The sequence below is a fragment of the Naumovozyma castellii genome, chromosome 1 (genome assembly GCF_000237345.1).
Source record: "Naumovozyma castellii chromosome 1, complete genome".
In the NCBI taxonomy this organism is placed as follows: domain Eukaryota; kingdom Fungi; phylum Ascomycota; class Saccharomycetes; order Saccharomycetales; family Saccharomycetaceae; genus Naumovozyma; species Naumovozyma castellii.
In genome coordinates this window covers 1,975,049-2,001,593 of record NC_016491.1, presented here as the reverse complement: position 1 = coordinate 2,001,593, position 26,545 = coordinate 1,975,049, and the positions used below count along the sequence as shown (strand labels likewise).

The window sequence follows — 26,545 nt, the reverse complement described above, 5'->3', positions numbered from 1 at the left end:
CACTGCCCACCGTTTTTTGAAAGAACTGAACAGACGCGAAAAATCTGAAGTTATAAACGATAAATTTCAAGATAATGTGTGGGTTTAAATAAAAGATGTACGGATGTTCGTCTTTTTTACAAGAAGAACATTTTTTTTTGGCAACTTAATTATTACATAGCGTTGATTGTTTATAGAGATGCTAGGGGAAGTTGAATAGTGAAGTTGTTTTATTGATAGAATTATACAGAGAAGAATGCAGAAATTAATATTATATAATATAGTAATGGAATGAAATAAGAAAGTTTTCAAGAGCTTTTTACACCTTGAAACCCTTAGATCTTCTCTTACCTCTGGCTCTTTCGAACTTTCTACCAGTAGAAGTGATTCTTGGAGCCTTATTCTTGTGTGGACCCATACCGAAGTGTCTCACGGCTTCTCTGGAGTTTCTTGGGCCTCTCAAGATCAAAGTGTTTTGACCCTTTGGTGCTCTGACAGCCAATTGATCCAAAGTAATACATTCACTACCAGCCTTAACGATTCTAGCTCTGGCAGAGGCAGTGAATCTCAAAGCAGCGACAGTAGTCTTTGGCAATTCGAAGACTCTTGCGTCATCGGTAACAGTACCGACAACAACAATAGTCTTGGCGGCAGCACCTTCTTGTTTTAAAGCTCTAGAGATTCTAGAAACGGAAACAGGTGGTCTGTTGATCTTAGACATGAACAATGACTTCAAAACAACCTTGTTGAATGGAGCATCAGTACGACCTATTCAAAAAAAAAATAAAAAAAAATGTTAGTAGGTGGACGGTGAAGTTTCATATGGGTACTCCAATTCAATTAACTCAATTGAATCAGAATAAGATCCTGCTCATAAGCCGCACAAATTATCATTGTACTCGCAGAATAGACAGATTTCATTTCAACGGAATTACCCATTATCAATGAATCTTTCATCCTTCCTAGTAAGGAAGGGAAGTGAGATTGTCAAATAAATGACATGCATTAGTTTAGCTACAGTAAACAGAATCCTTCAATCCATAATTGTAAGAAAAATTTAACATACGGGCTAAAAAGGAAAATAATTTGACTAACAATTTCAAATAGACATTGTCAGATTTTGGAGCGGTTCTGTGACCTGATCTCTTATGTTGCTTGGAAGTGTGATCGATACCCATGATTAGCTTAATATAGTCGTGTTCTAGTTGTTGAGGCTAATGTTACAATATAAAAGAAAAGAAGATTGAATTTTTTCTCCCTCCATTCTTATATGAAAATTTGTCGATTTGCGTCGACGAAAAAAAAAATTGTTTTAGACCCAGATCACGTGAACCTGGCGTTAGTTTATGATATTTACTGTGAACAGGCCAACTTCAAACGGAATGTTTTGGGGGTAGATACCTTTTATGAATTTGCAGTTGCACAAAATGGCCTGTTAAGACCAAATACCTTAAACAAAGATTATGAAAACGAGAGAAGAGTAAGCAAAAATGATAGAGGCACTAACGTAGTGGAAAGAAAGATCGAAAGGTGAGGCCTGTGAGAATAATGCAGAACGTTTTTCTCAAGAGATGTGCTATTAGACTCTTCAAATAGGACCTTGAATCGAACAGTTGATAGTCCCAACAATCAATCCACTGAAATTTCAAAAGTTTTCTTGGAAAAGTTCCTAACTACAGTCTACAGAGATTCCTAACGGTCTTTAGATACAGATATAGCACCCTCCCGTTTCCCATTGACAACTAGGCTTGTTCGGGCCCATTTTACTATTCTAAATAAACCCGATTTCTTTTAGTATCCAAAGTATGAATACGTTAAGAAAACAGCTAAACTTGAAACAGAGCAATAAATAAATGTACCAACCAATTTAGTTCTAAGTCATTCCTGATCTAAATTTTTGGAAAGGACCAAATCATGATTTATCTTGAAATATTTTCAATAACGTCAAAGAGGTAAAATTTGTCGTCTTGGATAATATCAACTAGATTATAGATAAATAATCTTGTCAATTGCCCGTCATAAATTAATGTCAGACGTCTTTGACAGAAACTGTCATGAAGAAAACAAAACCTCAAAATGAGACAGTCAAGCCGTCTGCTTGAACACTTGAATTGACGGGTGTATATACCTTAACAGCCTCGACTTTCGAGGTGTCTTTAGTGTTCCCATCTGAAAACGCCAAAATATTATGCGAAAATAGTGACGCGTTGAAAAACGGAAACATACTGAACACGAAAAACTTGGATAGCCACGAAATGTTCACACCTTAAACGCCAAATGTCGACTCCAAGACAAAAAATGTAGATCAATATATGAATTCAATTAGGAAATTCGTGTAATGATCCAGACAAAAACTGTAGAGGAACACATATGGTCTTATATGATATATTAGGAAGGTAATTTTGCAAATATATAAACTCAGTACCCACTTCTCGAGATTTGGACGTCTTGAAATAACTTCCCTAGCATCATTTTTCCTTCAGTTTATAAAAGAAATCAGTAACGCTTAATTACCCAATTCTACCCCAACTATTGTCCCTCCTTTTAATTTTCCAACTACTTACCTTCCTTTGAAAATAAATTATATTACAAACAAAATGCAATTCAACTCTTTAATTATCTTAGCCTCCATCACTGCTGCTGCTTCTGCTGCTTCCGTTGCTACTGTCACAAAATCTAACCAAGTGACTACACTCGAAACTGTTACATCCTGTTCTGGTGGTTGTACGCCTACATCCTCTGAAGATATCACATACGTAGATGTCACTACCACTCCACAAGTCACTAAATCTGTTGTTTCCACAGTAAAGACTACCTCCACTCCATACACAACCACCACTCTAAGTACAGCTGCCGCTTTCCCAAACAGTACACTTGCCACTCTTCAAAGTAGCACGACTGCTGGTGTCCACACTTTCTTAGGTAATGGTGTTAACCTAAATGCTGGTGCCCTTGGTGCCGTTGTTGGTGCAGCTTTCGTTGCCCTTTTATAAACACTTAATTAAGTTCTCTTTTATTTTTGAGACAATGTTTTCGCAGCCGTTTGGTGTATATCTAAATTCTTATATAATCTAATACTAAAAATAATATGATACAATTCACTTTCTAATATTTGTTTTATGACATCTTTTCAATATTACGTAATAATCGGCAATGAGGTAAAAAGCTTTGGTTGGAAAAAAATAAAATTGAAACTTTTCAATATTACGTACTAGAGCCCAAAAGAACTCAAAAAGTCTTTAAAGGTTCGCTAATTGGGCATACCACATGGGAGCACCAGTCTTCTTGACTCATTTCATATTCATGACAAGAAATAAACCGAAGCGAACACATAGTTCGCCGACTAAAAAAGTATCTAAGAAAACTCATCGAAAGATCAGAAAATCATCAATTAGTAGAATTGAAAAACAATTCAAAAATTTTGACAATGATATCGACCAATATAACAAATACGAAAATTTGGCCTTAGATGTCAGCGACACTGAGGAACTTCTTCAACAAGATAGGAAGGGCCACCATTTTTCTTTTATTGAAGAAGATGTGAGAGAAGAAGTACCGGGAACAAGCGATGTGCCTATTGGTATATTTGACTCAGAAAACCAGAGTAGTACAGAAACGAAGATAGATGCATGTCCGACGTTACTGCAACTAAATAAACTAGCAAATAATGATGATTTTATTCCATTTTCTGCCAGTTCTGAAGATGAAGATGAAGATGATGAAGGTCCATTGAACCCAACGATAAATGATTATGGTGAAACTCTAGCTAATAGATATGAATATACCAGTTCTGTGAATGTGCATCATCCATGGATTCTAAACCATGATCATACTGAACAAAGAAGTATTTCTGCATGGTTGACTACAGAAATTATAGACTTCGTCTCCTATATATCACCTAGTAAGGATGAAATTCATACCCGTAATAGGACATTAGCAAGGCTTCGTAAGGCAGTTTCTGAGCAATGGAAGGATGCCAGCTTACATGTGTTTGGTTCATATGCTACCGATTTATATTTACCAGGATCTGATATAGATTGTGCTGTTATTAGCCGAAATAGGGATAAAGATCGTAGACAATGTCTTTATGATCTAGCGAAAAGTCTGAAACAAAAAGGATTAGCTACTCATCTAGAAGTTATTGCCAAGGCACGCGTACCTATTATCAAATTTGTGGAACCACGATCAAAAATCCATATAGATGTTTCATTTGAAAAGACAAATGGTGCTGAGGCTGCCAAACTAATTAGGGAATGGATAAAAGATACACCCGGTTTGAGAGAACTGGTACTTGTATTGAAGCAATTCTTGGCCGTAAAGAAATTGAATGAAGTTGTGAATGGTGGGTTAGGTGGATTTTCCATCATATGTTTAGTGTATGCTTTTCTTCGAATGCATCCTCGTATTAAGGCAGGGGAAATTGATCCAATGAAGAATCTAGGTGTCTTATTAATTGAATTTTTTGAATTATATGGTAAGAACTTTAGTTACGATAGGGTTGCCATCTCAATCTCCAACGGTGTTGCTTCATACATTCCAAGAAAGGAATGGAAGGATTTATTATCAAACAAAGATAGAATAGCTATTCAGGATCCAGGAGATCCTTCAAATAATATTGCTCGAAGTTCAAAAAACTTACAAGGAATCCGAAAGGCGTTCTCAAGTGCCTTCGATTTACTTGTAAATCAGTGTTTTGAATTAGATACTGCTACTTTCAAGGATAGAGTAGGTAAAAGTATTCTAGGTAATATAATAAAGTACCGTGGTGCGATGAGAAATTTTAGGGATGAACGACATTTAGTGGTAAATCGAGCCATAAAGGAGAACGAAAACTTTTATAGAGAACTGGAAGACAAAAAAAGGAAGGAAAAGGCAGAAAAGGAAGAGATGTTCTTAAACCCAAGTAGTGATGAGGCGGAGCTAGATGAGGCCTTGCTGGGGGAAAGAGCGGAGGATATTTATAAACTGGATAGGCCTTTGAAAAGAACCAAGAATGATAAACATAAGCATAAACATAAGCATAAGCATACAAATACAGACAAGAACACGAAGAAGGAAAAGGTAGAGAAAGTGAAAACGAATTTGAAAGTTGCAAAATCGCAAAGCATTATTACTTCAAAGAATCGGACCATAGACATACTTAAAGGATTAGCAAAGGGAACAAACACTAAAATATCGGGGGACGAAATGATTATCGATGAGTCCACGGCCCTACAAAACACAAAAGTAGATGCCCAAACAAGACGGGACTACTGGCTGTCGAAGGGACATGTGCTATCAGGGACGGGAGGCCTTGGCCCAGAAAAGACTACTGTTTAATCATAAATGACATTAAATATAATAAAACCATTTTAATATTTTATATTTATGACGTGTTCGATGTCAAGAATTCTACCCTAAAATTTCCTAATCGGGAAATTCGAGATTAGAAAAATTTAACGCGACAAAAAGTTAATTAATTATCAGACTACGTTCCAGTTTCGCAACAAAACAGAAACATCATCACAACTCTTCGTCATAGTGACAGTTCCAGTATTGGTTTTGATTAGCTCCAGTTTTATCGTGAGGTAAAGTACCGTGTTTTACCAAAAAATCGAACATAGACTCCTCGGTGGAACAAGAGCCTAACATACAATCAAAGTGTTCAAGCATCTAACAACAAACCAGGTATAAATATAATCTAAAATAATGTCTCTTTCAGCTGCAGCAAACAAAATATCGGAACGCGACTTCCAGAATATAGGTCCTGCACCTAGACCACCAGCTACAACGTCACCGTCCAAAGTTAATGGTACCGTGGGATATAATCAAACCCGTCCAATACCAAAATTTATGAATCAAAGAGATGGAACTCGAAATTTAAATTCAGGAATGGGAGCTCCACAGCATATCGGTTCACAGGCAAAAGTAGGATGGGTTTCTTATAAAGATGACGGTTTATTATCCTTCATCTGGCAAAAACGATATCTGATATTAAGTGATTCCTACATTAGTCTTTATAAAAATGACAAGTCGATCGAAGAGCCTATTTTGCAAATAGCGTTAACAAACATTGTGAGTGTGAGTAGAACCCAGTTAAAACAAAATTGTCTCGAGCTGATTCGTTCAACTGATCGAAGCTCCCTTTCTTCTTCTAGTTCAAATCTTTCTATATCTTCTGATGCTGGATCGAAAAAGTCAATTTATATTGCCACAAAAACGGAACACGATCTTCATAGTTGGCTGGATTCCATCTTTGCAAGATGCCCGTTACTAAGTGGAGTTTCATCTCCTACAAATTTTACTCATAAGGTTCATGTTGGGTTTGACCCAGAAACTGGAAGTTTTGTCGGCATGCCCACCAACTGGGAAAATCTATTGAAACATTCCAGAATCACAGGCGAAGATTGGAATAATGACTCAGCTGCAGTAATTCAAGTATTACAATTTTATCAAGAATATAATGGTAATGGGAAGGCTCCAAATACAACTAAACCCTTAACCAATGATTCAAAGAATTCGTCTCAAACTTCACTCATAAATTCAGACTCAAGCAGAAAACCATCTCCCTTACAAGCAACAGGCCTGGTACCTCAGAGGCAGGCACCTACACCACCAAGAAGTAAAGTTCCTGTAGGACCAGGAAAACCTCAACTACCTCGTCTTAATACAACTCCATTAAATAATACACAACAGCATCAAAGATCTCCATACTCCCCAGTAAATGGTATCCCACCCCGTAATGCAGCCCGGAATACTCCATATAAACAACCTACATCTCCAGTGGATTCTTTCAGACCTATCCATAATATGAGTAATCCTTACTCGAGACATGAACATCAACCCTCACAATCACCATCACCATCTCCACTGGGGCAAGGAAAAAAGGATCAAGGTATTCCAACCAGACTCCAACCACAAAGAATGGCACCTAAACCTCCAGTAACGGGCCCATCACCAAACAGTGCTAGCGTATCTGCGGCTGCATATGCGTTCAAGCAGAAGCAACAGCAGCAACAACAACAACAACAGCCATACCCACGCCCAACGGAGCAAAGAGCAGCACCTCAACCGCCAAGGCAACAAGAAAATGAACCAAAGAAGGATATTGGGGTTACAAAGCCAAGAAAACAAACGAAACCTTCAATGTCCAATGCTGAGATAATGAGTAAATTAAAGAGTGTAACCATTAACACAGATCCTAGCCCATATTTCCAAATGATTGAAAAGGCTGGACAAGGGGCAAGTGGTTCCGTCTATTTAGCTGAACGAATTGCTATTCCTCCTGGAGAATTTGATGAAACCCCAGAAGTAGGTGATAAAGTTGCAATTAAGCAAATGATTTTATCTAAACAACCAAGAAAGGAATTAATCGTTAATGAAATCTTAGTTATGAAAGACTCCCGTCATAAAAACATTGTTAACTTCCTGGAGGCATACTTGAAGACTGAGGACGATCTTTGGGTTGTGATGGAATTCATGGAAGGTGGCTCTTTGACCGATATAATTGAAAATAGTCCGGCAACCGGTAGTTCATCGTCTCCATTAACAGAACCACAAATAGCATATATTGTACGTGAAACCTGTCAAGGATTAAAGTTTTTACACGATAAGCATATTATTCATAGAGACATCAAGTCTGATAATGTTCTACTTGACAACAATGCAAGGGTTAAAATTACAGACTTTGGGTTTTGTGCAAAGCTAACAGATCAAAGAAGCAAGAGAGCAACAATGGTGGGTACACCCTACTGGATGGCACCCGAAGTGGTTAAACAAAGAGAATATGATGAAAAAGTAGATGTATGGTCATTGGGTATCATGACCATAGAAATGCTGGAAAGCGAGCCTCCCTATTTGAATGAGGATCCTTTAAAAGCATTATATTTGATTGCTACCAACGGTACACCAAAACTGAAAAATCCAGAATCACTATCTTTAGAGATCAAACGATTTTTAAGTGTCTGCCTTTGCGTTGACGTTAGATATAGGGCTTCTACTGAGGAACTATTGCATCATGGCTTTTTTGACATGGCTTGTGAGCCATCTGCACTTACGCCATTGTTGGACTGGAAGAATTAAAAATAATATTTTGCATTTATACAAGAATTAATTATATAATTAATTGATTAATAGACAATAAACTTGTCATCATATTTATACTTCTTGTATATTCCCTTCTATATGTAGTTGTTGTGGAAGTGGATGTGGGTTCAAGTTCATTCGGTAACAAGTTTTGTAAAACCCAAAGATAATTGAAGAACATCATTCTGAATGCCTTCCACCTTATGTGACACTGGAATTGTTTTTAATATCAGTGGATACAAGAGCCTCAAGTTTACTAGTATATCTTTTCCCTTATATTGAATGTTTTGTTCTCCAAGAAGGTTCATAATTTTGCACAATCCATCCAGTAAGGTCTTTAATTCTGTCTTTCGTAACTTTGGAATTGGAGTTCTATTAATTAAAAATTCATCAGAGATAAAACGTCTTAGTACTAAAGCAACCCTAGCTACTAAAAAGGGTACTGCAATATTGTGCAACATTTCACATTCTTCGGTTCTCATTAGAACAAAACTTATCAAATCTCCTAGACATAACAGCGAGCAGTTATATTTTGACATCAGAGGAGGTTGAATTGTGGAACCAAATATTTCGTCAAATTCAAATTCTGAAAGAGTCTTCGAAACGTCTGACAATGTTTGGCCACTATGTAAAAGTGCATTCTCAAATTCGTCTGTCTCATAAATAAACGAATTCGACCAAATATTCGACACCAAATACTCTAACTGTTCTTCACTAAACATAGTTAATATTTCAGGTGAAAGTAAAAGATCACGATATTTTTTATATTCTAGAATATCATCTTGTTCAGTCATAGAATCTGCTTCAGGATTGAGTTTTGACAAAAGTGAAACAGTTACAACAATAAAGATTTCGCAGACATCTTGTTTAAATTTTTGGGTAATGTCATCACGCGAAATCAACTTGAATAACTGTGCTGTGAATCTCCAAAAACAATGAGATGCTAGAACCCAAATTGGCGATGACTTTGTAGCACTAAGATCAATCAAAGTTTTTCTTCTTATTATATCTGCAAGGTTCTTCAATGTCCTTAAAATACGAGTGGTTTTATCTAGGGGTATTCCCGTCTTCTCCATAGTATCCAGGAGCTCTAAGAAAGCTTCGATAGAATAGTAACTGATTGCCTTGAAAGTAGGGATTCGCGTTCTCGATGAATCTTGAATCTTTGGTAGCAACTTTTTCTCAATCTTTTCTCGTACATCAAAGCAAAGGACAGAAAAGGTACTTAGTTGGTGCAGAATCAAAAGTGTGATTTCCTTATTTTCTTTCGTCCCAAATGTTTTTAAGCCATTTAAAATTTCCTTGTGTAATGTTGGCAGTTTAGTCTTGTCTTGCACATATTCAGGAAGCAATGGGTATCTGGAGGCTGAATTAAAGAGAATAAATGATCGTTCGGTAAAATCCTCTGTAATTCCATTGTACTTGGAAACAAGCTTGTAAAGATCGGGAAATAAAATGATGAGCTCACATATACAATCATATTCGGTTTTGGTTTTGAATTCTTTAGTGGGGCCTGCTAAATCGCTATATGTAATGTTATAGCCGCACCAAATATTGTGGCACATTTTCCAAATTGGTTCAGGAACCTCAGGTATGTTCCACATTTCCTTCAATAAATTATGATAGTTTGTTATGGTTACAAAATTGATATCAACAGTCGAAGAGGACAATAATTTTTGAATAAAATTCAACAAGTCTTTCCAAGCCTCTTCAACATTCGGGGAGGATCCAAAGTCATTGAAATATGCAGGATATAAATTAACGAGGCCCTTCAATGTCAGGTCAGCAAAATCCGCAATTTGTTCATCATTGCCTTGTAAGCTAACCCCATCCAAAAATGGTTTTAATACTTCAAAAAATATTAGATCCCATGTCGGAAAACAGCTTGCATGAGAATCAACAATTCTAAAAAAGGTCTGAATAGTCCCATTTTTCACCTCAGTTCTCTTATCCTGTGTACAGGAAATTAAACTCTTCAATAGGTATAGCCACAGTCCATTGTATATCTCCCATGGAGTGGCAGTATATGACGTTATCACCTCTGTAAGTCTCTTGTCTTTGATAATTTCCTGGAACTTGCTCTCCTCCGCTTTTCCCTGATCAAATTGAACCTCAGAGTTAAACCTCACTCTAAGATAATCTCCTACTAACCAGAATTGACTAATAGATGAAAATGATATATTTAAGTTATCCTCCTGACCAACAAAATTGACCAAAGTATCGATAACGCATTTAATCACTTCAAGAGGTAAAGACTGGAGAAAGTCATCTGAGATTAGTTTGAAAACATCATAAGAAACTTGAATCATATCTTTATGTTTTTGGATAATGCCCTCGACTAACGAAGAATCATCCTCCTTTCCATATTTGGAAATCAAATCCTCATCTACGACCCATTCAAATGGTGCGTTGATAGTTTTGAAAACTGTTGCCCAGGAATGTGTCAATAAATCTCCAAATTCATTTAAGATATCTTTTAGTGTAGATAATAATTGGAAAAGGATTTCTGATTCAACATTGATCGTTCCGTCGTATATTTCAGTTTTTGTGATTTCCAGTTGTTTAATCGAATCTATCGTTTCCATCAAAGTATTTGTAACTAAGTCTTCAAGAATAGTGAAGTGTGCGGATCTTGAATCCTGATCCTCCATACTACCAATATCATTGGTAACTTTTTTAATAATGTCTGTAAATATTCTCGTAACATACAATCGAAGAGATGTACTGGAAATGCTACGGTCGGCGATTAGAGCCACAAAAAATTTCATTGTGGCATTCCACAGGTCTTTGTTTTTGTTTTCATTTTGGATCAAAAATCTTGAGAAGTTAAATGATGCAAGTTCACCAATTTGAGTTATGAAGAAACCCCTATTATACACGCAATGTGAGACAGCACCTGTTGGAGTAATTGGGTGATATCCTTTATCAGTATCCGTGCCATGTGTAAGTGATAGAGTATCTTTACAATCTATCATTAAACTTTTTAAAACAGTGTTGTAGGAACTGTATGTGTATGTACGTGTACTTTCAAATAGCTTCGTTATACTAGTCTCGATTGAATTTATGTCCATCTTGGATATTGTTGGCATAGGGGGGATATCATGAGAATAGGAAGTTTCCATAAAATCTGCCGATGGTCCATAAATATAATAGGAAACCCATTGCCACGTTAGGAAGAGATATTGCCAACTTTCGATTCTAAAACCTGAGCCTAATGAAATTGATAGGGATAGTAACGCTCTAAATATACTTATTTGCTTTGAATTTAGTGATCTTGAATGCAGTAGCTTCCTCTCGGAAGGTTGTAATGTGTTATCTTTTTGAGTGTTGGTTTGGCCGATTAAAGATTCACTTATCGCATTGAAGACAGTACTTTTCGAAATTGTTGATGTCGTGCTTGAATTTCGTTTATGCCCTTTTGGTTGCGTATTTGGTTGTAATTTCGAGACATTATCAACAATGGCTACCGTGAATATGTGTAGACATTTGTCGAGTTTTTCAGAAAGTAGTAGGAACCCTGTGCCATGTGTTAATTTTTGGAATGCTCTCACTAGGGAATGAAATAGATGCGAATCCAACGACGATGAATATAAAAACAATACATGTATTTCAAATAGGCTTTCAAAAAGTCCATTGTAAACCTTCAAAATCTTTCCTTTTGGAGAATCCTCTTCCTTTTCAGCATTATTAGCTGATTTTACTTGTGTTGCATCTAATGCATATTCGCTTAATCCATCAGAACAGTTGTTTGAGATGTTTAGAACTAACCATATAATATATGTCAAATTAACAGGAGGTGGGTGGACTTTATCAAGCATATCTATATATTTTGTCTTTACTTTGGAGTTGTCACTTGAGATTAATGATGCTTCTGTCTTTTGGATTACATCTGATAGAGCCAAATATACGTTAAATTCATCAGACTTCATTAACTTGAAACACGCTTGTAAAAGGTCTGTAATGATATGTTTCTTATCCTGGAAGTTATCATATGTCATGTAAATGGAGTATATTATTTCGAAATCTTCTGATAAACTTTTGAATAGTTCTAGAGAAAGGACACGCTGCCACGGTGATAAGTTTGAGTCGGTTGAGATCCCATGAATTAATAGAGATAAAATAACTTCTAATTCCAATTCTAATATTGGGATGTATTCCTTTGTTATTAATAATTTAATACAACGCGTACTTCTAAATATCGTTGAGAACACCTTCGACGATGATATACAACGCAATAGCAATGGAATTGCCTTTATTCTCAATAAGAATTTTAAATCTGGATTTGTTATAAACAGTGATTTACTATTCTTCAGAACAGATTCCAGAATTTCTAGTCCATAATCTATTTGAATGTCATTTAGATTAAGCAATACATTTTTCTCATTAGTATCCGATGAACCAGAAGATGGTACAGCTTCAAGAAGAGAACACAGGTCATTGAACAATCGGTTTGCATCATAATGATAGGCATTAACTTTTATCGATTCATTATTATTAATTAGAACATCAAAGGTTTCAGAATCAGAGGTATCCCAATTATAGGTCAGACGTTCGAATATTTCATCAATCAATTGTTGAAGGGTAGCACTTGCAGTACCAAATACAACTGGAGCCTTGTTAGGCAATTGAAGGAGGTTGGAGCAACATTGGAGTAATTTACCACATAGGGGACCTTTAATATATTTAGCGTATGTCTTAAAGAACAATGGTACAATTTGTAGAACCTTTAGTTGTATTTCAATTGCAAGATGTGTCGCTTCTATAAATCCATCGAGAACTCCAGATAGTCTGCTTTCAGGTATGGATGGTGCAGATGCTAAGCCCTGTAAACATTGCATAGCAATCGAGGTCAACTTAGCGTTCCTTGATAGACATGATTCTACCAATGGAGTGACAAAATCAGGATGGCTTGCCAAATCTTCAATGTTTTGGATAGTTTTTAAGATCTCGATAGACTTGTCACTTGCATGCTTGATAGAAGTGTTCCTTCTTTTAGATTCGGAAGACAATGAATGCAATTCTAGGTCCAATTGTTTTTGAAAGGTCTTAAAACCTGTAGTTTGAACAGCCATTGTTGCCTGCAATCAATTCAATCCTTACCGCTAATATCTAAGCAAACAAGGCGCTGCTTAACCTTTGTTGACTGTACTTCTTGAAATATCCCATATGAATGTAAAGATAATGCTCGTATACGTAATAGACATCAAATAGATACCGCGCCGTCCATAATGATTGAAATAACCCACGATAAACCATTTCGATGATGATTACTAGAACGAACCGTTGGACTTCATGCTCACAGCTACTGTTTTATTTTCGAATAACCCTGTAGTGTACACAATTCAGGTACATTAGCAAACCAAAGCTTTAGAAACAGTTATGCTCTCGAGGTCAGCACTCCAGGACCTATCCAAGGGCTCATGGCTCATAAATCGAGATCTGAAGAGATACATTTCGACCATGAAGACTAAAAAGAAGGAACATAAACAAACAACAAAAATAGACTGTGCAGAATATAAAAACTCCGGCAGCTCGCATTTACCCAAGGTTCCTGTCCCCTTGAAGTTAAATGGAAAAAGAACCATTGTTCCTAAGGTCCCTACCACCGACTATATCCCATCTCTTGAGATGCAAACAGAGGGATTATTCGCAGGATATAAACCACTGTTTTTGGGAAATCATGTACTGCCGGTCAAGAAGCAATTACCGGAGGAGCTGAAGGCGTTGAACTTTATAATACCGAAAATATCAAGAATTAACCTATTTTCTTCCAATGCTGTTGAAACTCTGAATCCCGACCATGTTTCGCCATTAGATAACGATGGAGTCAAAACAATTGATATAAAGAATATCCTTAAACGTTCAGATGCAGAAGTTCACCCGTCAGATAATATTGATAATACTGTTGCCAAAAAGACAGAAACTTTAACAAGGAAACCTGTTATACCATGGGATGCATCAATTAGTGGAGTAATTTATAACGACCATCCTTTTAAAAATGTTCCAGGAAGGATAATATCCGAATTGAAGCCCTTCAAGATAATGAAAGGAAAGCATATTAAGTCAGGCCATGAGAACGTGCTTAAGAATGAAAAAATAAAACTAAGAGTGCATGCAAGAATAAGTGATGAGTCCGAACTTATTAATATTTATGATATTAACCACTCTCTAAAAATCTCCAACCAACGAAAGCAAATACATAATCTGGGAACATCCAAAAAGCGTTACATACAATCAATAATGAGTTACAATGTTTGGATTAAGAACTTGATTTCCAAACATACCATTCTCCAGAAAGACCAAAGAAGTTTAAAAAATGATATTCAAACTTTAAATTCTTTTCTGGCAGATGAATTTTATAAACTGACAAAATTGACAATATATTCAGACATCAAGGAGGTCCAATTACCCCTCTATATCTACGTTTCCAGCACGATATCTTCTAAAAGAGCATTCAATCGATTTTTAAAAAAGAGGATATTTGACGAAATAGGACCGATTTACTCAACAGTAAGATCAGCATTGCAAGATAAGGAAGACGTCTCTAAATTTGATGAAAAACTGAGACGGAACATAGTAGGTATTGTTAATGACATAAAACAGTTTTTGCCGTCAACAAAATTTTATAATGAGGGTGTTGCTTGTATTGAAGCATCTAGCCCTGTTCCTGGCTTCAAGAGAATTTATTGGCTGAGCCGAACTAAAAGGTTTAATACTTTTTGGGGCAAGAATTATGACAAGGATTTCGTTGTAAACTACACTGGTGAATTTTCTGCATCACGAAACGGAATACGGTACATGTCTTATCCAGTGAACCTCGTCTCTTCCACATTTGATACTGTGTTTTCAGAATGGAAAAATTGATTAGAGTCGACTCATACCAAGATTAACCTTCGAACTTTAATATTGTCCATATCAAACTTTATCCTATAAATATATATATATTTTATATTCTTTCATTTAAATGACACATAATATTTAAATTTGTTATTGTCTTTCTTTTCTTTATTGTTCTTCAGACTCATTTCTTTGGTCATGTTCATTATTCTGTAATTCGCTATCACTATCATCATCCGATTCAAACACGACATCCTTCGTATTGTAAACATAAACTTCATTTGGTCGATCCGAACCAATTCTCTTTCTTACAATAGCTTTTCTTTCATTTGATCCACCACTACTTTTAGAGCTCGAATTCAAAGCATTCTTGCCAAAACTTTTTGTTACGATTTGGTCAGTAAAATATACCATTTTCTTCAACGCGGTAGATACGTTCTCTTGAGCAACGTCATTAAAACTCTTCTTATTGTTAAACTTAACCTGGTCAACGCTGCCTGAATCCACAGTAGTAGTGTCAGTCTTCGATAGAGTTGAGCTGCTAGTATGGTCAATTCTGACTTCAGGTACTTTGCTGGTTCCCTGAAAATGTTCTCCAGAAATAGAGCTGGCAAGATTAGTATTACTGCCCTCATCAGTGTTATCAGAAGCTTCATTCCTTGCGAGTGCACTTTGAACTCTTAAAGCATACTTAGCAAAATTGTATTCATTCTCTTCATCTTCAAATATTGGTCTCCCCAAAACGCTTTGAGCTCTATCATTTCTTTGAACAACAGATAATCTCTCTAGCCATTCCCATACAATAACCGTGGAACCAACATAACATGTTGTAGTAAAGATTTCAGCCAAATCCTCAATCCATATATCAGATATATCAGCAACAAAAAATCCTGGGAGTAAAAGAACTGTCAGTACCGTTAATAAGGTTAAAAGAGTCATTTGAGCAGTTCTAAAACAGAAGTTCCTTTTTTTAATTATGAATGAAACAACAATACAGGCGTACGATGCGACAATAACAATTCTGAATAAATACACGAAAGGTGGAAGGATATCCCATGCTTCATACACCTTGCCCGTTGTCATTGCTAACTCAGGGATTACCCAAAGAATATTATTAAGTAAAGCCAGAAGAACCCCAACCAAGAAAATAATTCTTTTCTCTTGGGTTCTCTCAAACAGTCGGATAACAATACCGACTTGGCATAATTGAAAAATCAGTATAGAGAGAAAATCTAATACAATAAATGTCGGATCCTCTGTAAAAAGCTTCATAATATAATATGTTGTCACTATTCCCTTGCTTTTGTGCTCCCAGCTTAATTTCTTAAGGGCTCTAATAACAAATATGGTCAAATTAATGGATGCTATCAAAGCTCCAAATTTTAGTAATCTTGACGCTCGAACATGTGGTTTATCCCTTATATTAATGAATATTAGTACTGACAATATAATTGTAATAACAAAATTTGCTGTCAACGAAACTACAACAGCATATATGCTATATTGAAAAGACCCACCAACTGAGTTCACGGTAGTGATATACCGTTCCCAGTCGCTGTAAACAGAATCCAAATATCTATACGAGCATTCGTTTGTCAGCTTCGTTGCCATATACACAGGTAGATTATTATCACAGTAGCTTTGGAACTGAATGTTGTCCACATATTTGAGTAGTCCATGTATATCACCATTAATCAGAACACCAGGTCCTAGATCTTGTTTATCGCAACTGATATAGTGATGATCATTTGGTTGGTTTAACCTCCATACACTTTTTTGCATTCTCATAGCAGATTAGGTGTAGAGTTCTTTATTATATTCATGCTATATTTAGCCTTTTGTTCACATACATCGTGGTATTGATTCGCATCGTTTATGGATAATATTTTCAACAATCGTTTTTAATAATTTTCTGACCTCTTCCCTTGCAATATATATGTCTAATCCATGAGGAACGAGAAAATTGCTTGAGAACCCCAGGTGTAGAATGGTAGCCACAGATTTTACTAGTCCATTGATGAGAACAACCACCGGTGGGAATCATCATGGATTTACCTCGAAATTCTCCATAAGATCACCTTCGGTCCCCAATTTACGCCAACAATTATATAGTGAAACAAATAATTATAGTGCACCTGCCATTGAAGGAATACCGAATAATAAGGATGCTATAAATGACCAGCGTTCAAACTCAGAGGAATATGGTGGATCGTTAAGCGTCATTGATTTATATGATGACAATGACAGCGAATCGCCTCAGAAGAAATCCACTAGGAGCATTACTGGACTAGAGGATTTTCAGAAGGACGTAGGCGAACTGAATAGTATGAGTGCTGATCATTCAAATGACGACTTAAGAAGATCGAATTCGATTACAATTGATATTAATGAGAATGAACATACTGATAGATACGGATTTAAGAAACAAAGTACCTTCATCAGTGAGGCTGACTATAATAGCTGGTGGAATGATTATTCGAAATATTGTGTTCGTCGTAAATTCAAATGGAAACTTTTATTGGAGAAAGGTGGACTTCCTGTTGATAACGATTCCCCTACGAGATTTCCTTCTAAAAGTGAAAAATTAAAAAGATATGTGAGGAAAGGTATACCAGCTGAGTGGAGAGGAGATGCATGGTGGTATTTTGCAAGAGGTCAAGAAAAGTTAAATAGGCATAAAGGCGTTTATGATACGTTACTCGTAAAAGTGAACAAAATTACTGAACAAAAGGATCATGATAACGTTTTCACTGACTTAGAGATTATTGAACGAGATTTGAATAGAACATTTCCTGATAATATACATTTTCAAAAACAATCTCCACAAGATGAGGAACCCGAGCTAATTAAGTCATTGCGTCGAGTACTTGTGGCATTTTCACTTTATAATCCTAAGATTGGATATTGCCAATCTATGAATTTTATTGCGGGCCTATTACTGTTATTTCTTGATGAAGAAAGGGCGTTCTGGATGTTAGTTATTATAACGTCACGTTATCTACCAGGGGTTCATGATGTTAATCTTGAAGGTGTAAACATTGACCAAGGTGTCTTGATGCTTTGCGTTAAGGAGTACTTACCAGAAATATGGTCTTATATTGCACCTATTACGAATAAAAAAGGTGCCAGCAATAACAGGCGAACTACTTCATCTACTTCTCGTAAGAATCGTTCTTTGATAATTAAAAATGAGTTTCTCTACAGACTGCCGCCAATAACGTTGTGTACAGCCAGTTGGTTTATGAGCTGTTTTATTGGTATCCTTCCAATTGAAACTACTTTGAGAGTGTGGGATTGTATGTTTTACGAAGAATCACACTTCCTCTTCAAAATATCCTTATCCATCCTCAAATTAAGTGAAAATGATTTACTAAGGCATAAGAAGCATCGCCATGGAGGCGGTATACTTTCCTATGGTATCAAAGGGGGTAATTCCTCTAATACTAGCTTAGGCTCGTCAAATGATGCAGCTTCAGAGGATGGAGATATGGAAATATTTCAAATAATTCAGACTTTTCCCAAGAAATTACTGAATCCCAATGATATATTCGATAAAGTCATATTTAAAAGGAAGTATTCTTTTAACAGACTTGATCAGGACGAAGTTGATAGGTGCAGAAAGTACGTTTCATCTCAGAGAACGAAATACAAGCATTACATTGATACAGTGGAAAAGCAAGAAATCCGAGGAATAGATAAATCAACTAACCATATTGGTGAAAAGGAGAATATTCTTACTTCTGAGATGGATGAAGACACGATCAACGAAGCACTTTCGTCCGAAGTGTATGGCTTCAAACGAAACCTTACCGGTGTTCATTGGAACAATAGTTTAAAGGCTAAAGTAAGGCAGATGAAGAAGAAAATAGATAGAGAAGTTTGATCTATACATAAAAATAAGCATATAGATTATTTCAATAAAGTTATGATATAATCAAAAGCCCCTACAATTCAAGTTAACAGCCTTCATCCAATAATTTGCTTTTTCAATTTGGGCGGCTCTGCCCATCGCTTCAAGAATTGTGAAAAACTTCTGGGTCTGCTTTGGTTCACAATATATTAAAAGATCCAAACATTTGAAGCCAATCTCGAACTACAGTAGAAAACATCACCACACAAATGAACGGTATTTTTGCTATCGAGAAGCCAACTGGAATAACTTCAAACCAGTTTATGTTGAAATTGCAGCATGTCTTAAACAATAGTCAAATATTTTCCAAAGAGATCGCCAGAGCTACCGCCGAGAGAATGCAACAATATAGAAAGGAAACTGGTAAGGCACCAAGCAAAAGGAAATTACGTAAAGTTTCGAAAGTAAAGATGGGGCATGGTGGTACATTAGACCCACTTGCCTCTGGGGTCCTTATTATTGGTATTGGTTCTGGAACCAAAAAATTGGCTAATTACCTTTCTGGGACAGTGAAAGTTTATGAAAGTGAGGCGCTGTTTGGGGTATCCACAACATCTGGGGACGTTGAAGGAGAGATATTATCTCAAAACTCGACAAAACACTTGGATATGGATGAATTGCTGAGCTTAAAAGATAAATTTGTTGGTTCTTTAAAACAAACTCCACCTATTTACGCAGCCTTGAAAATGAATGGGAAACCATTGCACGAGTATGCTAGAGAGGGGAAGCCTTTGCCCAGAGCCATTGAGCCTAGACAGGTAACTATCTATGATCTCGATATTTTCCCAGACTCCTTAAGTCGCGATCACCATTATCCGTTGCTAAGACCAGTTACAGATGATGCCATTGACACGGTATCACACTTGAATGCCAATTTATTGAAAGATACACTATATTTCTCTAAAGAATATTGTACTAAGATGGGTTTGGCCTCAGAAGAAGCTAATATTGGAGATCCAATTCCCTTGACAGAAGAGGAGAGGGCTGAAATTGACGAAAAGAAGGATGAATATCGTGCACCATTGCTACATTTCAAGGCGAAAGTGTCCAGTGGAACGTACATTCGTTCATTAATCAGTGACATGGGGAAAGCTATGCGAAGCTCAAGTTATATGGTAAAGTTGATCCGTTTACAGCAACAGGATTGGTCATTGGAAAGAAATAATGTGTTTAAGATGGAAGATTTTACTGAAAAGGATGAGAAAGTATGGAGTGCTGTTTTGAAAGAAGTGTTGGAAAAGGGTTCTTCCGTTGATATTAAACAAGAGATGGAAAAGGCCCTGACAGAATGGGAAAAAGAACAAGAGTCGATAAGAAACAAACTCGAGGAAGATTTACCAAAGCAGAATGAGGAAATATCAAAGGAAAAAGAAGAAATTGAGTTTAATGTTGACAATGAGAAGAAGAGAAGCATTGATGAAGTTTAATTTTATCATGGATTAATTTATAGAGCTTTCGTACATAGTCTGTATATGCCTGAGGTGTGATGCTTACATTGACACAGCGACAAGGTCTGAAACATTCCCAATAAAGTTACATGTCTCTAAGTTGGTTCCACTTCTATAATAATTGTAACTATAATTTAGAAGATCGTCATCCCTTTTAGGATTTGGGCATGCAAACCCAAAGTCACTTGGACAGTCTCTTACCATGGCATGGCACATATCAATACATGGCAGGACTTCAAAATAGTCTCTTGATGGTTTTATGAAAGTATTTATGTATGAATTTCTGTTGTCAAGGTGATCCCTATGTACAAAATATTCAGACGAACTTGTAGAGCACCTGGGAATTGACACTGCACAGACCCAATTACGGTACGAGGTCGCACAGTCATCACATGTTCGTATTGGAGAATATCTAGCGTCACTTTCAGCATCGCACGATATTAATTGTAATGCTTTGCTAAAATTACCGTAGATCGCGCTAGCAATATGATCATATGTTTCTGCAAGTAAAGTCTTATTACCAAATGCCAGAGAGGATGTTGGAACTGAATATGCAACACCTGTACAAAAATCTAGTCCATATATGAGAGAACAGGTGTCTGTGTCCTTTGTTGAGAAATACTCCTTGGAAAAAAGAACACCTCCAACATCAGTTATATTACCACTTTTCCCAATCTTTTTTGTCAGATATGCCGCATAAGTTGTTGAACTGTTCAGTCCCGTGATATAGAAATATTCACTAACACCAGCTGCAGAATCTTCAATACTTTTCTGAATCTTCAAGTCAGTGACTTCTAATGATTTACTCAAATTATTTGAGCCCTCTGATGTAACCAGATAAGGTCCATTCTTCACTGCACATAAAGAAATATTCAGATCTTGATCAAACTTCAACGAATCTTCATATGAATAAATGTATAAATCGTACAATGATGGATCATAAATGGAATAATTATGATAGACTTTGGCATCAGTAGAAACGTTCCCCGTTATCAGTAATGCAGATGAATGATCTGTATCTAGTACTTGCAGCCATGATCTATAATCCCATTGGTATACCAAATCATTTTCTGATATACTCAATCTGTACTCCCAAGCTCTTGTATCCTCCCCATTGGTGTAGTCAATCAAGGCTTCATTTGTTGTGGCATTAACCAATTGCATAACCACATACAAGTTAGAATATTCAGAAGTTACATTAGATTGGGATTCTTGTATGGGACTAATGGCTAACTGTTCCATATACCCATTTCCAAAAGCAGTGTAAGTACCCAGTGAAGAGTTTGATAAGATATTTTTATCAAATGAATAAAAGACTCCCAGTTCAATGTCTGATGAATTTTCAGGTCGGGAGCAGATGTTCCCACTAAGAAAGATGAACACTTCATAAGTAGGTGCGAAGCCCGATCCTGTTAATTCAGGATCAATAGTGAATACAAATGAATTTGTTTCGCCTATCGTTATATTGGCCACAACAGGTTGCCATTCGTAGATATTATCTGAATTTATAAGAGATGGAGATGATAGATCGAAGTTGTGAAGAAGATTGTCATTTGCTTTGTTTAAGAGATGCTGCGATGATGCATTGTTGGGTATCAGTTGAGCATTAACGCTGATGCTTTGTGAGTGCAGTTGAAACAGAAAATGTAAAATCCAATAAAATGGGGATGGTAGCATCTTGCCAGGGTATCGTAACAGGCTATTAATCTGTTTGAAGACCTTTTGTTAAATTCAAATCATGAAGGTTATTGTACGTATATCCTTAGCGTTGAAATAAACCCGGACATTCTCAGGTTGATTTCGCGACTTCAGTTGAAAAATCTCGACAAGAAAGAAACAAGATCACAACTCTGCCATGACCTGAATATATTACTTAAGTTGAACCACGGTGAGAAAGCGAGCAAGATAGATACAAATCTAAAATGAGCAATAAGATATTAAATAAAGATAATGATAACCTTCCCTGGGTTGAAAAATACAGACCTGAGACACTAGATGATGTTTATGGACAAACTGAAGTCGTTACCACGGTTCGCAAGTTCTTAGCAGAAGGTAAATTGCCACATTTATTATTTTATGGACCACCAGGTACGGGTAAGACGTCTACTATTGTCGCCCTTGCGCGTGAAATATATGGACGAAATTATTCTAACATGGTCTTGGAATTGAATGCTTCCGATGATAGAGGTATTGATGTTGTCAGGAACCAAATTAAAGATTTTGCCTCCACAAGACAGATTTTTTCTAAGGGGTTTAAATTAATTATTTTGGATGAAGCTGATGCTATGACCAATGCAGCTCAAAATGCCTTGAGACGTATCATTGAGAAGTACACTAAGAATACGAGATTTTGTATCTTGGCCAATTATTCGCACAAGTTAACACCTGCTCTGCTAAGTAGGTGCACCAGGTTTAGATTTCAGCCATTACCAAGAGAAGCCATTGAAATGAGAATTGCCAACGTTCTTGTACACGAAAACTTGAAATTATCTGATGAAGCTAAGGAAGCTTTAATAACGTTATCACAAGGTGATATGAGACGTGTATTAAATGTGTTACAAGCAAGTAAGGCTACATTAGATGATCCTGTGAAAGATGAGATTGATGCAGAAGTTATATACGAATGTTGTGGAGCACCGAGACCTAATGATCTAAAAACTGTATTAAAATCGATATTAGAAGACGATTGGAGCACAGCATATTACACTTTAACGAAAATACGTAGTTTGAAAGGACTAGCATTAATTGATTTAATCGAAGGGATCGTAAAGATTTTGGAAGATTACGAATTGAAAAATGAACTAACAAGAATAACACTATTGACTAAATTGGGAGACATTGAATATGCTATATCTAAGGGGGGTAACGAGAAGATCCAGAGTAGTGCAGTTATTGGCGCCATCAAATCAAGTTTTGAATTAGAAGTTAACTAGAAGCCGTTCATAGAATATGTAGCGCCAGTAGGCATTCACGGGCAGAATTTTTAAAAGTCCTGTCATCAGTTTATCATCCCACTATCCAACACTATATGAATACATGTGTCTGATATATAATTTACCTGACATATGTTGAATATTATGTTCGTAACAGTCATACTTCCGAAGAAATTTTTTTATTAGTACTAAGATTTTGAAATTTTCTTTTAGTATCTACAGGACACCTAGCAGAACAGAACGGCTGTATGAAGCAAGGAGTACAAGATGAGCGAACCTATCAAAAGCATTGATATAACTTTACCTGAAGAAGACTCAACTTATGATAAGCATTTAACTAGGAAAAGATCTTTATCCGGCTCTGAAAATGTAACCCCAAGGTTAAAATTTGCCTTATGCAATCCAACAATTGTACAAAATTCTACTGTCAAAAATGTTGATAATTCCATTAATAATACTGATAATTCCATTAAGGATAGTTTTAGGTTTATAGCCAAACATAATACTCATATTGACTTTGACAAATTGAAAATGGTTGCTTCAAGCAGAAGAAAATTATCTGAGTTTTCAAAATTATTTGCTTATCTACCTGAGCAGAAACTCATCCGTTATTGTCAAGTTGCTGAAAATAATATCGAGATTTGCAATAAGGAAATAAACTTTGCTAACCCAGAGGAACTACGAAAGCGTCATGCTTCAAAGTGCAAAGAGCATATAAGAACCGATCATCCTGAAGTCTTTGTTTCCGAAGACCCGCAGGCATTTCTCAACAAGAAACACAGTCCAGTAAGGAAGATACTAGGTAAAAAAAACAACGATATTTTGAGAATGTTTGGAACGAAAAAAGTGCAACAAGAAAAATCTCTTTCGCTAGTTGAAAGATATATTGTCATGCAGATCTTGACAGGTCAATCATTCTATGCGATAGATAGTATCATGTCAAGACAATTTCTTAAAGATGTAATCCCAGAATATACAGGTACTAGTTTGATAAATCAATGTTCAGATGTCATAACGAAATTGTCTATCAGGATCACTGAATATTTTAGCTCTAAATTAGAGGAGAATAAGATATTTAGTAACAAGATACAAATTAATGTTCCTACTTTTGAACTTCGCCTTATAAGAACTATAATTGAGAGAATGCGGTTATTGAAGGAGAATGTGCCGCCATATGTAGCTTTGGAGACCGATGACTGGAAGTCAAACAAGCAAATAAAAATTTCTTCTGTTATCTTTAATTTTACAACTTTCTCTAACCGAAAAGCTAACTTTGTCGCCGAATACAAGAAGGTGAAGTGCAAGACTGAGGCTGATCATAAGGATTTCTTAATCGGCACGTGTGAGAAGTATCATACCAACAATCTATGGGTGAACACATGCACAGATAATGCGTCAGCTGTACTTCATTGCACATCTGAACTGGCTTCCGACGAGAATTATGCTGTTTATGCAGGCCATATAAGTTGTTTATGTCATATATTAAATTTGGTTTGTGAAAGTGTTATAAGGTGTGTCTCTAGCGAGGAAGGCGTGGATGAGCTACTTGAAATGGATGATGAGTTGTTATCAGGTAGCGATGAGGAAGAAGATGAATTTATAAACGCCGACATATTTGATTTGGTCACGGATCCTTTTTCAGGTAAATCACCCGAGGTGCTATTAAAACTTGTTAAATTTGGTGCAGAAGTAAGAAAATCTGCTGACAAGTTAAAGGTTTATGATAAATACGTAACAAAACGTATCCCAGCATTTTGTTCTGTTGGGTGGGATATAAAGTACAACATCCTGAAATTATTTGTTGAACACCATGAAGAAATGTTTCGATTTTTCAAGCACTGCCGAAATATAGGAGAACCTTTGATAAATGAGCTTGACCAGAAAGATCTCGAAATTGCTAAGTTGTTGATTGGTGTAGTAAAGACATATGAGGAGTTGATTGGATTTGCATCCAGAAATCATGTGCTGTCCCCGCTGTATGTTCCTGTGTTGATATTTATTAGGGAAACTCTAATGAAAACAAATAATGTTTTGCGAGAGATGGGTGATCAGTCAACAAACTTTGATCCGGCCATCGAAATGATCGACAAGTATTTAAATCAAACGAAGGAGAACTTTGAGGTTATTTTTGCCTCTGTTGCATTTCTACCAGAGTTTAAACATTTTAAATATATTAAAGAGTATTACAAATCAACTTTCAATAAAGTCTTGAATCCTAGAGACTTACTGGCCAATATTCTAGTTAAGCTTGGACGCTTCCAGCCCGTCATCAACATTCTAGATTCTGAGCAACCTAAAGTACCGCTCGATACCCCCATTATTCCTTCCCAGCCTGATGCTACGTTTGACACCTTTGAACCCCAGGTGTTTAATATAATAAGCGCTCATCTCGATGAAGAATATGATGATTGTATAAATTTTATTAAGAGTTCTTTTACACTAGAGTTTGAAAAAAAGCTAAGGCTTAAAGGGATTCGTAGAGAAGATACTCAAGATGGTATCGGATACTTCAAGCAAAGGGACGGTAAAAAACTAAGAGTAAGTGATGTAGAAATTTTTTTGTTCAAAGCTGAAATTTGCATAGATGTTCAGCATCAATACAGAAAGGAAACTAATAAAGATTCCAGTAAGCTGAACAGCCATCAATTCTTACCCGTGGCCATGGATTATTTATTTTCATTTTCAGTTACATCAATTAACGTTAAGAGATCGCTTTCTGATTTGAAAAGAAATTATAAGGATCGACTACATATGCTGAAGGACCGAACTGCGTTTTGCACTGCAAATGTCACTAGTGTTGAGAAGTCGTGTCTGGATATGGATATATTGGAAAGCTTTGAGAAGAAGACGCTTAAAGAAGTTCTTGGTTACAAAAAAATCGATTGAAATAGAATCAGTAGGTTTTACTATTATAGAATTTAAAATAGTGTATACTTTAAGGTATAAAGAACATAGTGATATATAGGGTTTATATATACACCTGGCCAAAATAACAATTACTGAAGATGACACTATGTTCGCTAAGTGTTCACGAGAAACAGCCCAGTATCCGGAACCCACGAACGCACGATTATAAGAGTTCATTTGGCGTTCGTCATATGGATCGTGAAGGATTACCTGTTTGGGCCAGATTGAGTGAAACTGCCTCACGCGTCAAAAAGGTCGAGAAGCAGAAAATTCCCTGTTTAGTTTTCGCGACTGACGCGTCTGTCCACAGCGCACAGCCCACAAGAACCAACACGAAATTCGAGCTCTTTTCGTGATGGGAGCGAACTTTTCAAGAGATTCGAGAATGCCAAGAGGAAAACACCAAATGCAAAGGTACTTTCGGAAAGAAAGGTACTAATTGGTACTTTTCGTGTTATCCTCTTGCA

At 36.4% G+C, this 26,545-nt stretch overlaps 12 protein-coding genes across 12 annotated transcripts; 8 read left to right on the top strand and 4 right to left on the bottom strand.

Moving 5' to 3' along the window:
• Positions 1-298: 298 nt before the first annotated feature.
• Positions 299-1,157, bottom strand: RPL18B (60S ribosomal protein eL18; the record flags this gene model as incomplete). The annotated part of the gene is made up of 2 exons (XM_003673890.1): positions 299-747; positions 1,046-1,157. The coding sequence occupies 2 exons, from the start codon at positions 1,155-1,157 to the stop codon at positions 299-301; spliced, it is 561 nt and encodes a 186-aa protein (XP_003673938.1).
• Positions 1,158-2,576: 1,419 nt separating this feature from the next.
• TOS6 (Tos6p) lies at positions 2,577-2,972 on the top strand (the record flags this gene model as incomplete). The annotated part of the gene is made up of 1 exon (XM_003673889.1): positions 2,577-2,972. One exon carries the CDS (start codon positions 2,577-2,579, stop codon positions 2,970-2,972), a length of 396 nt encoding a protein of 131 aa, XP_003673937.1.
• Positions 2,973-3,246: 274 nt separating this feature from the next.
• Positions 3,247-5,298, top strand: TRF5 (non-canonical poly(A) polymerase TRF5; the record flags this gene model as incomplete). Its single annotated transcript, XM_003673888.1, has 1 exon — positions 3,247-5,298. One exon carries the CDS (start codon positions 3,247-3,249, stop codon positions 5,296-5,298), a length of 2,052 nt encoding a protein of 683 aa, XP_003673936.1.
• Positions 5,299-5,667: 369 nt separating this feature from the next.
• On the top strand, positions 5,668-8,040 carry CLA4 (serine/threonine protein kinase CLA4; the record flags this gene model as incomplete). Its single annotated transcript, XM_003673887.1, has 1 exon — positions 5,668-8,040. One exon carries the CDS (start codon positions 5,668-5,670, stop codon positions 8,038-8,040), a length of 2,373 nt encoding a protein of 790 aa, XP_003673935.1.
• A 137-nt stretch (positions 8,041-8,177) lies between these two features.
• On the bottom strand, positions 8,178-13,115 carry MON2 (Mon2p; the record flags this gene model as incomplete). Its single annotated transcript, XM_003673886.1, has 1 exon — positions 8,178-13,115. One exon carries the CDS (start codon positions 13,113-13,115, stop codon positions 8,178-8,180), a length of 4,938 nt encoding a protein of 1,645 aa, XP_003673934.1.
• A 307-nt stretch (positions 13,116-13,422) lies between these two features.
• Positions 13,423-14,907, top strand: MRX6 (Mrx6p; the record flags this gene model as incomplete). Its single annotated transcript, XM_003673885.1, has 1 exon — positions 13,423-14,907. One exon carries the CDS (start codon positions 13,423-13,425, stop codon positions 14,905-14,907), a length of 1,485 nt encoding a protein of 494 aa, XP_003673933.1.
• A 141-nt stretch (positions 14,908-15,048) lies between these two features.
• On the bottom strand, positions 15,049-16,668 carry RIM21 (Rim21p; the record flags this gene model as incomplete). The annotated part of the gene is made up of 1 exon (XM_003673884.1): positions 15,049-16,668. One exon carries the CDS (start codon positions 16,666-16,668, stop codon positions 15,049-15,051), a length of 1,620 nt encoding a protein of 539 aa, XP_003673932.1.
• Positions 16,669-16,867: 199 nt separating this feature from the next.
• MSB3 (Rab GTPase-activating protein MSB3) lies at positions 16,868-18,763 on the top strand (the record flags this gene model as incomplete). The annotated part of the gene is made up of 1 exon (XM_003673883.1): positions 16,868-18,763. The coding sequence occupies one exon, from the start codon at positions 16,868-16,870 to the stop codon at positions 18,761-18,763; it is 1,896 nt and encodes a 631-aa protein (XP_003673931.1).
• Positions 18,764-18,999: 236 nt separating this feature from the next.
• PUS4 (pseudouridine synthase PUS4) lies at positions 19,000-20,217 on the top strand (the record flags this gene model as incomplete). Its single annotated transcript, XM_003673882.1, has 1 exon — positions 19,000-20,217. One exon carries the CDS (start codon positions 19,000-19,002, stop codon positions 20,215-20,217), a length of 1,218 nt encoding a protein of 405 aa, XP_003673930.1.
• Positions 20,218-20,280: 63 nt separating this feature from the next.
• MID1 (Mid1p) lies at positions 20,281-21,915 on the bottom strand (the record flags this gene model as incomplete). Its single annotated transcript, XM_003673881.1, has 1 exon — positions 20,281-21,915. One exon carries the CDS (start codon positions 21,913-21,915, stop codon positions 20,281-20,283), a length of 1,635 nt encoding a protein of 544 aa, XP_003673929.1.
• Positions 21,916-22,160: 245 nt separating this feature from the next.
• Positions 22,161-23,171, top strand: RFC3 (replication factor C subunit 3; the record flags this gene model as incomplete). The annotated part of the gene is made up of 1 exon (XM_003673880.1): positions 22,161-23,171. One exon carries the CDS (start codon positions 22,161-22,163, stop codon positions 23,169-23,171), a length of 1,011 nt encoding a protein of 336 aa, XP_003673928.1.
• A 267-nt stretch (positions 23,172-23,438) lies between these two features.
• On the top strand, positions 23,439-26,057 carry NCAS0A09880 (uncharacterized protein; the record flags this gene model as incomplete). Its single annotated transcript, XM_003673879.1, has 1 exon — positions 23,439-26,057. The coding sequence occupies one exon, from the start codon at positions 23,439-23,441 to the stop codon at positions 26,055-26,057; it is 2,619 nt and encodes an 872-aa protein (XP_003673927.1).
• Positions 26,058-26,545: the final 488 nt, after the last annotated feature.